Source organism: Belonocnema kinseyi, chromosome 6 (assembly GCF_010883055.1).
Source record: "Belonocnema kinseyi isolate 2016_QV_RU_SX_M_011 chromosome 6, B_treatae_v1, whole genome shotgun sequence".
Classification (NCBI taxonomy): domain Eukaryota; kingdom Metazoa; phylum Arthropoda; class Insecta; order Hymenoptera; family Cynipidae; genus Belonocnema; species Belonocnema kinseyi.
The window spans coordinates 127,785,294-127,799,734 of record NC_046662.1 but is presented as its reverse complement, the minus strand read 5'-3'; the positions used below and the strand labels follow the sequence as shown (position 1 = coordinate 127,799,734).

General features: G+C 33.9%; 1 protein-coding gene across 3 annotated transcripts in view; it reads right to left on the bottom strand.

Moving 5' to 3' along the window:
* Positions 1–14,441, bottom strand: part of LOC117174044 (zinc transporter ZIP13 homolog) — a 120,753-nt gene that overhangs the window by 91,264 nt on the left and 15,048 nt on the right. The window contains exon 2 of one of the 3 annotated variants that reach the window (XM_033362691.1): positions 829–939. The exons of 1 other annotated variant lie outside the window; for it this stretch is intronic. In XM_033362691.1, coding sequence (XP_033218582.1) covers positions 829–939 — 111 coding nt within the window. The remainder of the gene's footprint in view (positions 1–828; positions 940–14,441) is intronic. One more of the 3 variants, XM_033362692.1, reaches the window with a different exon arrangement.

Sequence of the window (14,441 nt, the reverse complement as noted above, 5' to 3'; positions counted from 1 at the left end):
GGTTTCATCCATGGTTATGAATCGGCGCAAAACCTCGGTCGGCTTACGCGAAAATAATGCCAAATTCTGCTGGAAAGTTGTCACACGAATTCGTTTTTGGTCAACTGTGAGCAAACGCGGCACCCATCGCGCGCAGAGCTTCTTCATGCCCAAAACTGAATGCACGATATTACCCATACGTTCCAATGATATGCCTACAGCATTAGCTACCTCTCTCAATTTCATTTTGGGATCATTCAACATCATATCATGGATTTTTTCGACATTTTCTGGTGTAGTGACCTCTTTTGGGCGCCCAGATCGTTCAGCATCAACTGTGCTCGTACGGCTACAACGAAACTCGGTAAACCACTTGTGAATCGATCCAATCGACGGTGCAGGGTCCGGGTAATACTTATCCAGCTTGGCCTTGGTCTCGGATATCGTTTTCTTGCGAAGATAGTAGTGTTTGATCAAAACTCGAAACTCAGATTTTTCCATATTAAAAAAAACTCGGAGGCTAGTCGCTTCTCAGTGCTGTAACTTGTAAATGCGTAAACATAAATAACTGAAGTTTTGACAGGCGTCATTTGAAGGATCAAGCTCGACGAAAATGGTTCACATTAGTGAATACTAATGCCATCTCTTAGAATTTTCAGGTACTTATCGGACTGCCTAGTACCATGTCTTTTTCATGTTTCTTAGAACATTTTTAAAAATTCCATACCTTTTACAACTTCAATCCAAGTTTTTGCTGATAAAGCAGCGGAATGTATTAAATTAAAAATTTTATTATCCATCAATCTATCAATTGAAAACAACAATGCAATGTTTGTAATATAAAACTACCTTTTGAGAGTGCTTTCCTGGCCCAGGCTTCTGGTAAAAGGTGTAAGAAAACGTCCCCTAATAAACCTCCAACGGCAAAACTTAGAAGTGATTTTAGCGTTCCAGCGCCTGCTGCAACGGAAAATGAAAATTAACAAGATATTTATTTAAAAACTGCTAAGAAGATTCAGTTTCAGCGTACGTCCCCTGACTTAATTATTTCTTTAATGCAAGTAGGAATACTTATTTTAGGGTGCCCAATGACGGGAAAAGCGGGATGTAAACGGGATTTAAATGAGATATTTTATACTAATCGCGATAACAAGTCAAATAAATGAGAATAATTAAGAACAATGTTTATTCTTTGAACTATCAGTATTCTCTCAGGAGATATAATAATTAATAATAAACGAAACGTAATTTTTACAGCGATTTCAAATTAATCTTGAGCTAAAACAAAAATTAAATTCACGTTTTAAAATCTCCCCACTACATGGGAAATGGTTACCATATCGACTCTATTAAACCTTGTTAAGGTTTCGATGCGAAAAAATTCCACATTTTGTATAACTAAGTAAATGTCTTCGTAATATGCGCCTTGAGCATCAACCCAGCGCTGCCAGCGTTGTTTCCATTGCTCATAGGCTTCCTGGAACTCTTCGCGCGGAAGGCTGACAAGGCACCTCGTCGAAGCTGCCTGGAACGCTAGCAGCGTATCAAATGGCTTCTCGGTCAGGTCTCTATTGATTCGGGGAAACCGAAAGAAGTCGCTGGGAGCTTATTCGGGGCTGTAGGGTGTCTGCGGCAATGTTGCCATGTTGAAGTTTATATGCCTGTTGAATCATACCAAAAGTTTGTAGCGGTTTTGTTCAGTTTCGCACAGAACTTTATGGAATAACGCTGCTCCAAAGGACGTTGCATTATCGACTCTCAAATTTTCGACAGAGGCACTGAAACGCACAAGCGTCTACGTCGACTGTTTCTGCAGGGCTTTTCCGACCGCGCGTGCGCAATGAATTCTTTCACTTGCTTCTTCCAGCCTTCCAGGCAACAGTTAGGTGAAATGAAAAAAAGGAGGTTCAAAATAACTTTTAAAAGGCAATTCTTAACCGACTTTGGATATTTTTTTTAGATTAATTGAGCAATACATTTTGAAGAGGTTTTTTGGCCGATTTTTTAATTTTTGTTTCGTTACTTGCTTTTATCGAAAAAATAATACTTTATTATGAGAATTTATCATCCGATGTTTTGTCATATTTTTATAAACAAATAACATAAACAAATGCCCAATGTGGACATTTAAAGGCAGAAAGAAATCGTTTTTTCTCTTTATTCCCCTCAAATCATGTTACTCGTGTTGTATAATGAGAGAAAATTAGCATGCGATAGTTTTTGTCAATTTTATAAAAAAATTATGCAAGCAAATGTCCAGTGTGGAAATTTAAAGGCAGGAAGAAATTGTATTTCTCTTAATACATTATTGCAGATCAAATTTGATGCTCTCATAACAAATTTACGATGAAGAGTTATCAAAGCCAAAATTATATGTACGTTATGCCCTGGCCTTCACAATTATAATCAAATAGCAGGTGCACGTTTCTGCAAATATAATTGATAATCTCATTTCAAAATTGACACTGAAGAGGTATCAGAGCCAAAATTATATACACGGCATATGTCAAGCCCTTGTAAACATATTATCTAGTAATAGGCTTATATTATTTCAGATGAATTTGATAACATCATATCATCACAGCATTCATGCGATTTATGTGATAAACGTTTTGTACATTTAAAAAAATCTTTAAAGTCATATAAAAACTCACGGAGGAGACGACAGAAAAAAAATGATTTGCACTCTTCGAAGCTTTGAAGGGGGGAATCTCAAACCTGCTAACCCTTCAGTTCCCTGCAATAAAAAAATACATCCATACCGAAAAGAATCTTTGAGTATATACTAAAAATTCTTTAGGTCAAAGAAGCTTAGAGAAATTCTCCGCAGGCACTCAGGTAGATATTTTTAAAGGTCCAGGAAGCTCGTTTAAATGGTCTGAAGGCTTTAAAATATCCTTTCCGAAATTGAAATAAGAATACTATCATAAATAACAAGCAGAGAAGCTATCTCAAGAGAGTAGCCGACACTCAAGGGTCCTTTGTTAGGCTTTCGGATTAAAATGTAGAAGTAGATTTTTTTTAATTTCATAGTTAACAGCCTAAAACATAATAATTCGGAATTTACGGGTTACGATGACTTCAGATATCTAACTTTTTTTTTTAATGCTTAAAATTGGAATTAATAGAACGTTTCTCGTAAATGGAATGAGATACGACAAAACAGACAACATTTTTGAATTCAACTAGAAAATTGTATATCAGTATATAAGCTATAATTATAAATAAGTATAATGAAAAAATTCATCAATTAAAAAAAAGTGTTAATAATTTGAAGAGAAATTTAAAAAGGGAGAGCGGATTAGCCACGACCAACTACTGTAAATAACTCTGCCCGCCCGGTACGTGACGAATACAAAAGGAACATTATTAAGTATATTCTATAATATGAATATTAATAATGCGGTTAAATTATAATTCTTAGTATTAAATCACTGCCGAATTGATGTAATGAAAATGAAGAGAAATACCATTTCTCCCTGCCTTTAAATTTACACACTAACATTTGCTTATATAATTTGTTCATAAGATTGACAAAAAATATCACATTTTAATTTTCTATCATTATACATTACGGGCAACATGATTTATGGGGAATAAAGATAATAAATGATTTTTTCTGCCTTTAAATGTCCACACTGGGAATTTGTTTATAAAAATATGACAAAACATCGGATGGTAAACTCTCATAATAAAGTATTATTTTTCGATAAAAGCAAGTAACATTGTCGGAAAAGTTTAGTTTTCAAACGAAAAATCCATAATTTAGGCCATTTATTAAGTTAATTTGCTTATAACAATTAACTTAAAAATGTAATATTTTCCTTTGCTTTCAACTTTCCCCGTGCATAAAGTCTAGCGATGCTGATCATAGAAAAAAAATGTTCACGAAGATATAAGGAAGCAAAACTAAAGAATCAACTTTTTTTACGCTTTGCATTAACATAAAAGTTCAAACGAAACAAAAATTAAAAAATCAGCCTTAGGAACCTCTTCAAAATGTATTGCTCAATTAATCTAAAAAAAATATCCAAAATCGGTTAAGAATTGCCTTTTAAAAGTTATTTTGAACCTCCTTTTTTCATTGCACCTAACTGTTGCCTGGAAGGCTGGAAGAAGCAAGTGAACGAATTCATTGCGCACGCGCGAACGGAAAAAGCTCTGCAGAAACGGTTGACGTAGACGCTTGTCTAAAACGGACTGACGCCAGTAAAGATCTGCTCACTCCAGAGTCTCAGAGGAAAATGCCGCTGGTAAGGTCGGTTAGCTGAGACCCCCCACTACTTCACCCTGTCGATATTTGACTTCAAACCAGTCACCCCCTTCAAAGTTTATTTTTTCTTCCAATTCAACTCAAGCAACCGCTCATTTGACTGAACTTTGGGCATTCTTTCAAATGTAATAGGAAACTTTTAACGCGGAAAATGATTATTGCATCTTATAGAAGGCGTTTAACTGCGTTTATTTTTGTAAGTAAGAAATCAATATTAGATTTTAAAAATGTTTTTTTAACACATGCATGAAAAATGCGAGTTTGCGAGCATGTGAAGCGCGCTAGACGTTGCTGTTTGTTGAACAAAAAAAAAACAAAGGTGAAAAATCCTCTGAGAGAAAAAAACTCGTAACAGAGGGGGGAAAACTCAGACCAGTTGTTTTCCATGTGTCACGAGGTTTTTCTCCGGTCACGACGTTTTTCAGTGTTATTTTCTCTCGACAACAAATATCAATATCCAGCCCGCTTTACATGACCGGAACCCTCGATTTGTCACCATGTCTTTAAGAAAATATCGTATGTACTACTGGAGGAAGCCGGCGTATTTTATCTGGCGCAATCAAAAAACCCTGCTTAGATCCCTAGATGTATAATATACTATTATTTAATTTTTAAAAGTTGAAAATAACTTGAGGAAATGGGAGATTTCATGAATTATGTGACGTCAGTAATAGGGGCAGTCCGTGCTAGTGATTGGTCATTCAGTATTTTAAAAAAATCGTGGGCAGGACTCAATTTGTTTTTATAAATACTGACTGTCAATATTTACTGACATTTAAAATGTAAAACATTTTAAGTATATAATGGAAGAAGGTTATTCCAAAGCGGATTCCCAAAATCTTAAAACATTTGGAATCTTAAATAATTTTCTATGTCTTTCGGAAGCTTGAGTGGAAATGTTTGAGCAAAAAAAATTAGAGCCACATTAACATGATATATTAAGTTTTAGATTCACCAAACTCATAAATGTGATTAATTATCATCACAATGGCCACTTGGACATATCGAAAACAAAAATTTCAATCATTTTTCTTTTAATCCGAGTAAATTATAGTCCATCCCAAGTGAAAATTCACGTCGGCACCCACAGCAGGACCGTCGGCCTCAAGTTGTACCGACTTTCGCCCGCCGTAGATAGGCAGCCAGATTTGGGCCAACTTTTGTATTCATAAGAAACTTATGTTGGCCCAACAGAAACAGTCAACGTTGGCAGTCTAAGGGGACGGAATATTAGCCCAACCTTGGCCCGAACATGGCCCGACCATAGGAAGAACTATGGGAAATCCTTCGTTAACGAGTAACGCCGACTATCGGCACAACTCTGGGCCAAAGTCGGCCCAAAAACGACAGCGAAGTAGTACGTTGTACTAACGTTCAACCGCACATTTGTTCAGCTTAGGTCCAAAGTCGGCCCTGCTTTGGAAACCGTCCGCGGTAACCAGATGTGGGGCGACTATGGTGTTTTAAAGTTGTCATAGCCCGATTGACGTTGGCAACTGACGTCGGTAACGGGCGACGAGCCGAAAATAGGATAAACTACACAGATTTGTCGGTGCGACCGCAAGAATGCGGTCGGTCCAATTATAGATACAGCAGCCTGTTACCCACAAGTCACCTTGATACACCCGACGATCGGCCCAACCTTGGCCCAAATCTTGGCCGGCCGTTCGATTTACTTTGATTTATTAAGTCAAAACGACCGACATTTGGGTACGAAATAATCATGGTAAAATAGTCTAAAATACCTAATAAGCAAAACGTTAAACATAAGTTTAAAGACATTTTTTAATAAAATTTTTTTTGTAAAACGCGATAAAATTTTTAAGTTCCGTTTGTTGAAAAAAAATAAAAAAATAAATTCTTAACAAAATTAAAAAAAAAATTTCTAAACAAACTTTTTTGAAAAAAATGGTTGAAAAAAAATTGGTAGAAAAAAAAGGTAAGGGTTTGAGCCCGGGGCTACAAAACGCTAAAAATGGTCATAGATTCAAATTATTTATTTAAAAATTCTTCACTTTATATTCCCGTTAAATGTTAATTTATTTTAAATCTTCATGATGTCGCATAATAATAAGAAGTCAATAAGAACAAGAGTTGAAATTTTTGTTGTAACTCTTTTAATCTGTGGCCTTTGAGGATGGTTTTTTAATTAACTAAATTCTGGTTAAGGGCATGTGACACAGCTAAATACCTATATTACCAACCTCACTTTATCAATGTGAACTGATAAAGTGAGGTTGGTAATATAGGTATACATATCGATCTGAAACTTTGAAAAATGTATCAGAGTATAATGAAGTACATTTAGGTACTGCATTTGGGTAGGAACTTCATTGAAAATTATTTCTTCTTTTTTCTGAACCTCGACATATTTTGAACGTTAGAACTTTTTTATACAGAAAATATCGGTCTCAAACTTTGAGAAATGCAAGAGCCAAAAGAAAACTACATTAAATTACAAAGCCTAATAATAAAAGATGTAAAAAATATTTTAACTATCAATTCCATCGGTATCAGCCGGTTTCCGCCAATTCCACTGTTCACTTACTTCCACTTACTTAGTTTCAGTAAGTGAAATAGTTACCCTTCGAGTGACCCCCACTCTTCACCCGAGTGATCACTGAACGGTTCACCCGAGTGAAGCCCAACACTCACCTAGCTTCGTGGAACGGCTCCGAGTGCACCCGGGTGGTCCCCTGGAACGCACCCCAGTGGTGTCAGAACGCGGATATCTCTGGCATACGCACTAGTGATTCTGCGTATTTTTAAATTGACACAAGGCGTTACATAACCTAAAAATACACGGGAATAACTACTGCGCATGCCAGATATATCCGTGCTTTGACACCACTGTCTTTCTCCGTCGCTACCCAACCCTGCTACTACTAACCCGATCAACCCAGTCCTCCAACCTTGTCAAAAATTCTCAAACCAGTCTAACCTCAACTTCCACACAAATCTGTCTCAATCCTCAAAAACATCTTCCTCCCCTTTTCAATCTCATAATCCCTTAATTAATCTGTCACATCCAAAGCCTTCCACAGACTTCCACAATCCGCTCACAATGAGTTTCACCACAAATATCAGAAAAACTCAGCATTAACAATTCCCACTACCTTACATGAATGGATTAAAATTTATTTCAATTTTCCGCTTTTTTGGGAGTTTAGATATAATATAGTTTTTTCCGACATTATATATTATTTTTAATTATGTATTATGTGTCTTTATATACTGTTTGTAGTTTTTTAGCAAAAATTATGAAAATTTGTCTATGACGTGCTTTTTTGTAATTTTCAATTAGAATAAGTTAAATTTTAGTTAAGAATATTACTTTTAACAAAAAAAAAACTAACTTTCAGCGACCGAAAAACTAACTTTGAAAAAATAGTTACATTTTCAAACATAGTGATGAATCTTTAAAATAAAATTGTAAATATTTAATTGGATGAATTTTTAAACTAAAATTAAGGAGTATGCAGCTGTCACAACTTTAATAAACTTAACACCAAATAATTTTATTTTAAACCTCAAAAATTCCATGTAAAAAATTCCCTGTTCCAAGCGAAATTATATTACTTTACTGAATAACATATATCAATCAACAGTTAACTTCACTTCGTAGATTTCTGAGGGGGAAAAAAAAGGACCAAATGCATGGGATTCAGTTCATGTTTGCCCTATTTTGCTAATATCTCCGTAAAAGCTAGTTTTTTCTATATAAATGTATTTACAAAATAGTTTTTATTTTTAAATTACTATTTAATTAAATTAAAAAAAGATAATAATTATTATTAATTACAGAGACATTACAAAAATAAAGGTTTGTTCTATGCATTTCATCCATTGTTTTCCCCTCAGCTTTTAACGAAGTGAAGTTAGCTGACGATTGAAGTGAAAATATCTAATGATCCCAACGGAGCTGCTTTTATCTGCGCTTGCTTGGATTTTAGTGACTATTTTTGGAACACTGCTGGGAATAATAAACTAATTTAACACTGTAAAAAATACGTTTTAAAATTGCACTTCAAAGTGTAAGTTTACACATATAAAATGTCACTTTATATGCATTAAAATTACAGGTTAGAAAGCAAATATCCACTTGTTGTGTAGAATGACGTCTCTTACAGGTTTACTTCTATGACATTGCATGAATTCATACAACGTATTAAAAATCATTATGTTCAGAGTGTGTAAAAAAAGGACTCACGCTGTACATAGTAAAATTCTCCAGACTGGTAAAATTACCGACTGCGCATAAATTTCTATTTTCTAACGAAAATTTCTCCACTTTAGAGTGATTATAGATTCGACCGTATAATATTCCACATTTGTGTAATTTTCGCGATAGAGCTTTTTCTGGCTCGTTTGTACGCGTTTTATGATCAAACGTATATTTTAGTTTGCAAACTTTATAGCTCACTTTCGGCGAAAGCATAAATGCGAGTGACTGATTATAAATTACAAATTTTATGCCATATAAGCTTGCGTAATTATAAATATATTCTTAATATGATCATAACGATTTAAGCATTGTGGTTACCCTACCGAAAGAAATCTCTGAGTTTTCTTCAGCGAAATAGCTTGGCCCATTTGAGTCTATAAACAAAGTCGATTTGAAACAAAATAGTCTCGGAGATAGTTTGAGAGATTTGGGTCCTTTCCAAGATCATTTTAGTCGTCGTTTTAAGAATGGTGCGACGGTAATATAATGTTCCTTTTGTATTCGTCACCTACCGGGCGGGCAGAGTTATTTACAGTAGTTGGTCGTGGCTAGTCCGCTCTCCCTTTTTAAATTTCTCTTCAAATTATTAACATTTTTTTGTAATTGATGAATTTTCTCATTATACTCATTTATAATTATAGCTTATATACTGATATACAATTTTCTAGTGGAATTCAAAAATGTTGTCTTTTTTGGCGTATCTCATTCCATTTACGGGAAACGTTCTATTAATTCCAATTTTAAGCATTAAAAAAAAAGTTAGATATCTGCAGTCATCGAAACCCATAGATTCCGAATTATTATGTTTTAGGCTGTTAACTATGAAATTTAAAAAAATCTACTTCTAAATTTTAATCCTAAAGCTTAACAAAGGACCCTTGAGTGTCGGCTACTCTATTGAGATAGCCTCTCTGCTTGTTATTTATGATCGTATTCTTATTTCAATTTCGGAAAGGATATTTTAAAGCCTTCAGACCATTTAAACGAGCTTCCTGGACCTTTAAAAATATCTACCTGAGTGCCTGCGGAGAATTTCTCTGAGCTTCTTTGACCTAAAGAATTTTTAGTATATACTCAAAGATTCTTTTCGGCAGGGTGGAATTTTCTAACTATTTTTTTATCAAATTCCATTGCTGATGTTTTGATATTTTGAGATCAGGACCAATTTTAGAATACACGAGCGAACTTCTAGTCGTAGAATTTGATAATTCGTGTGAAATCAGGCGATATCATCGAAACGTTGCAGGGTTGCATGTTTTTTCCACTTTAATTTAAATCATCCATATATCCACAAAAATCTATTAAAAATTATTTTTTGCTATTGAAAGTTAGGAAAACTTACTACAAAAACTTTACGAAAGTTAAGAACTTTTCATTTAAATTGCACAATAATCTCATTGAAAATTGTAAAATTTTGTTGATACAAACAAACTATTTTAAACAGGAATAAAATAAAAAATAACTTTTCATAGCGCCTCTGTTGAAACTTCGTGTTTCGATACCTGTAGAGCGTGTTGAAACACGGTGTTTGCATTCCTAGGGTTGAAACATTTTGTTTCAACTCTGGGGTACACAGGCATGTAGGTAGAAAGGTAGGGTCTACAGGTACCTGAACTCGAATTTTCAATAGATTTGCTATGAAAAATAATATGGAATACCAGGAATGTAACACAACGATCGCAACTTGTGTGAATTCAGCCCTTGCTTTGCTCAGTCAGCAAACTTCACACTCGTTGCAATCGCTGTGTCTCATCCCTTGTAATGCAACATACTATTTCATGTTTTCATCCTACTTCTTTTTCATACATTTTTTACTGGGAGCAGTTCGCTCTTGAATTTTTAAAATTTAATCTTAACCTCAATGTCTCAATAAGTTGCTATCGCATTTTATATCAGCAATGGAATTTTTTAACAAATGCCATACTTCACGGGAATATTACTTAATATTAATATTTATATTAAATCCAAATAATAGCTCAAATATTAAATTATAACTAAGCATACACCACTGCTATACTATATTTACTCAAAAGCAAAAAAATACCATTAAACACCTTATGCTTCATCTTCAACATAAAACAGCTGCATAAAATGTATAAACTTCCAATGTTTTATATGGTTTTAAATAATGTATGGTTTAAGAAACGTGAGATTGAATTAATTATGACAGTTAATTTACTATAGTGATTAACGGCACTTCACTACCATTTTCACTCAGATCTTTATCTTTCAAAGCATACAGATCGCAATTTTCCATTTTTTCGATTTTTCCATTTTTAATTTCAAATATCAATTCTCTACCAAAAATGGTATAATCGAATTTGACCTTACATAAATTAATTGTTGACTAAAAAATAAAGCAATGAAAGTTTTCGTATAGCAGAACATTATTCTTTTGTCATTGATGTTATCAAAGAATTTTTGCACCTGCAACTTTTCTTTATTATTTATTACCTTTGGGTAAGAGAGTATTATAATAAAAGAGTTGGATACATTGAAAACTGCGCATTTGATATTTTTGTACAGCAGAAAATCGTTTTTGGTCATGAAGCTTATTAAAGCATTTTTGCACTTGAATTTTTTTTATTGTCTATTACTTTAAATATTTTATTAAATTTTTAAATATTAAAAGAAAAAAATACCGAGCCTTTTTTGAAATAAGTAAAATTCAATTCTAAAATCTTTCTCAATAAAAAATGGTATATTAAAGTCTCGTAAATTTTAAATTATCATTTCAATTATCATCAGAAAAATGTTTTCTTTAAAGAAACATTGAGTTCAATAACTTTCACTTTGAAGATGGTTGAAGCTCACCATACGACTTGGCACGACGCTGCCTAGAAATTTTTACCCGTGCTTTGGTCAGTGGTTAGTGCGCGCGGTTAGGACATAGTAGTTTAGGTAGCTCAGGTAGGGTTAGAATCCTCGGCTAGTGCGATTTTTCAAAATGTTTAAGCGTGCAATTATATGTGTAAGTAATCGCGTGTGCGAAATACATATTTTAATCATTTAAAAAATGAAGCTTATATTACTATAATTTTAAAAAAAGTTTTTCTTTCGTTGAGAAACAGTGCTTTAAATTTTCCTAAACTGTCGCTTAGAATTCAGATTTCTTGTCTAACAGACTATTCTCGAGTACAAATTTCGGTAACTTGAGGCACTAGTCTATATCTCTGATACTACATATTCTTATATTAAGAAAATATATTCTTGACATGTGTCAGAAACGATTTCTTGGAAGTAAACTATGTTCTACACTTGAATACACCTCTTGATGAAGTAATACAATAAAGTTTTAGAATAATAAAATGTGATATTTCATGTAAGAATACATTTTCACAGATTAAGAAAATATACACTTGTTTTAAGCATACGGTAGCAAGTATTTAGTTACTTGAAACACTCTCATATTCTATCGTCCTTACTGAATGGCCCGACTAGTGGCGCAGAAAGTTGAACCGACCGTCCGACGGTTGGCCCAACCGTGCGCCAACGGTCTATTCTCAGCTGGGTATGTGAATCAGTTTCGCAAACGGCTTCGAATCTGCAATGTACTGCAGTGTCCATTTCAAGCAGTCAAATTGAATCGGGTTCCTTCGTTTTAAATAAGACCAACACTTTTCAAGATAGATTGCCATATCCTATGCGATGTTTTAAATTTATAATTTATATAAAGATAAAAATAAATTATTATACTACTTCGAAACCCATTTAAATGCAAGTGAATGCATTTTTGTTTCCTGAGTCGCAGAATAATATTCGCACAGAAAATTAAGTAATAGGAAAAGAGATTGGGACATTTTCAACTTTTTGACTTTTCCTGACCCTTTGCAAAGATCATATGAACCATGCACTAGATAATTATCAAAAGCTACTTACTTTAAACAATACAGATAATATTTAAATATTTCCCTTCCTAATTTGACTAATCATGTTTATTAAAGCAACATAAGGTTAAAATGAAGTGCAGTAATTGAACTGCTATATTTGTAGAGTCAATGCTACTTACTGATATCAACAATTCCATTATCTTTACCAGCGTAAGTCTCTTAAAGATAAAAGCATGATTGTACGATATCAAATAAAAAATTTAAAACGAGTGAGCAAAGGCAGAGCTATGTCTTTTAAACTTCCTTCTTAAAAGTTATCTTGTGCAGTGGAAAATGAAGATAAGGTTATTCTTGTCAACACATGCTTGTCGTTTCTAGCTTCAGAAATGCTTTAAAATTCGAATTTATATACTCTCAACATTCACAGTAAAATTTTAAGTATCAAGGCAAATATCGAAATTATTTCTCAAAACAGACATACCTTAAATATTTGGGTTTAAAGATGTTGGATTTGTCGGTATACTGGTCAATGTGGATATGCATGGACCCGTATACCAACAAACCTAATATCTTTGCTTAATTTTCTCGCCTGGCCGACATCCAATAACATCAAATTTTAAGTCTCACCAAATGAATACTTCAATCATGCTTTAATTTTTAAAAGAACCATAAAACTTTCACATCTATGGTGCAAACTAACTGTGTTATGAACATGAAGACTAAAGATTTCATTGTTTAAATAAATACATTATATGTTAATTTCGCTAAACATCTCCTCTTAAGACACTATAAACTACAGGGCCATTTCGCATAAATTGTTCCACTTTATCGGTATAGAGTAGTTACGCATAAGGATGAATAACGGATAAATTACCAATATTTAGACCTAGAACCAACACACTAGGTTAAAAAACGAGGCGTCAGTCCATTGTGGGACATAAGTATAATGTAATCAGATAGAGTATAATTTGTACTATGGTTTCCAACCGAAAATACAAAATTATTGATTTTCGGTTGTTATTATAATAGATATTTTTTATCATAGTTAACAAAAATACGAGTCCCTCCTAAATTCTGATTGACAAAGTGGATTCATTTTTTGCGGAACGTCACATGTCATAATGATTGGTGTTATAAAACGTGTCGATTATTGGTCTATCCCGTATCTTTATTTGCGCCTGTAGGGCCCCTACCGATACAAATCACTGAGTATATTCTAAAGATTCTCTAGGGTCAGAGAAGCTCAGAGAAATTCTCCGCAGGCACTCAGGTAGATATATTTAAAGGTCCAGGTAGCTGTTTTAAATGTTTTAAAGGCTTTAAAATGTCCTTTCCGAAATTGAAATATGATCATAAATAAGAAGCAGAAAGGCTGAAATTGAAATAAGAATTCGATCATAAATAACAAGCAGAGAGGCTAGAGGCTGTATCAATAGAGTAGCATACAGTCAAGGATCCTTTGTTAAGCTTTCGGATTAAAATTTAGAAGAAAATTTATTTAATTTCATAGTTAGCCTCAAACATAATAATTCGGAATCTACAAGTTTCGATGATTTGAGATTTCTAACTTTTTTTTTAATGTTTAAAATTGGAATTAATACAACGTTTCTCATAAATGGAATGAGATACACCAAAAAAGAGAACATTTTTGAATTCAACTAGAAAATTGTATATTAACACATCGCTCAATAAGTCCCCAGACTAACCCACAGATGGTGCTAGTAGTACCAAACTAGCCACGTTTTCTTAGAGTGCGAACCTTCACATGAAACGTGTAAAAATTTCACGTCGATTGGACCACAAACAGCAGAGTTATAGAGGTTAGAGTAAAGTCACTTTGTAATTTGTTTGAAAAATGGAACAAAGCGAGTTTCGCGTGTTGATTAAATATTGTTAGCCCAGCAGTAGCTTGAAAAACGTTACCCGGACTCCTCTCCATCCAAATCAACGATTTGTCGTTGGTATGCTGAGTTTAAACGTGGTCGTACGGACACAAACGACGCGGAACGTTCGGGTAGGCCATTGGAAGCCTTTACACCGGAAAATGTGAGTGAAGTTTTAAAAATCGTAATGAAAAATCGCAAAGTAAAGGTCCGTGAGATTGTAGAAATGACACAGATATCATCTGGAAGCG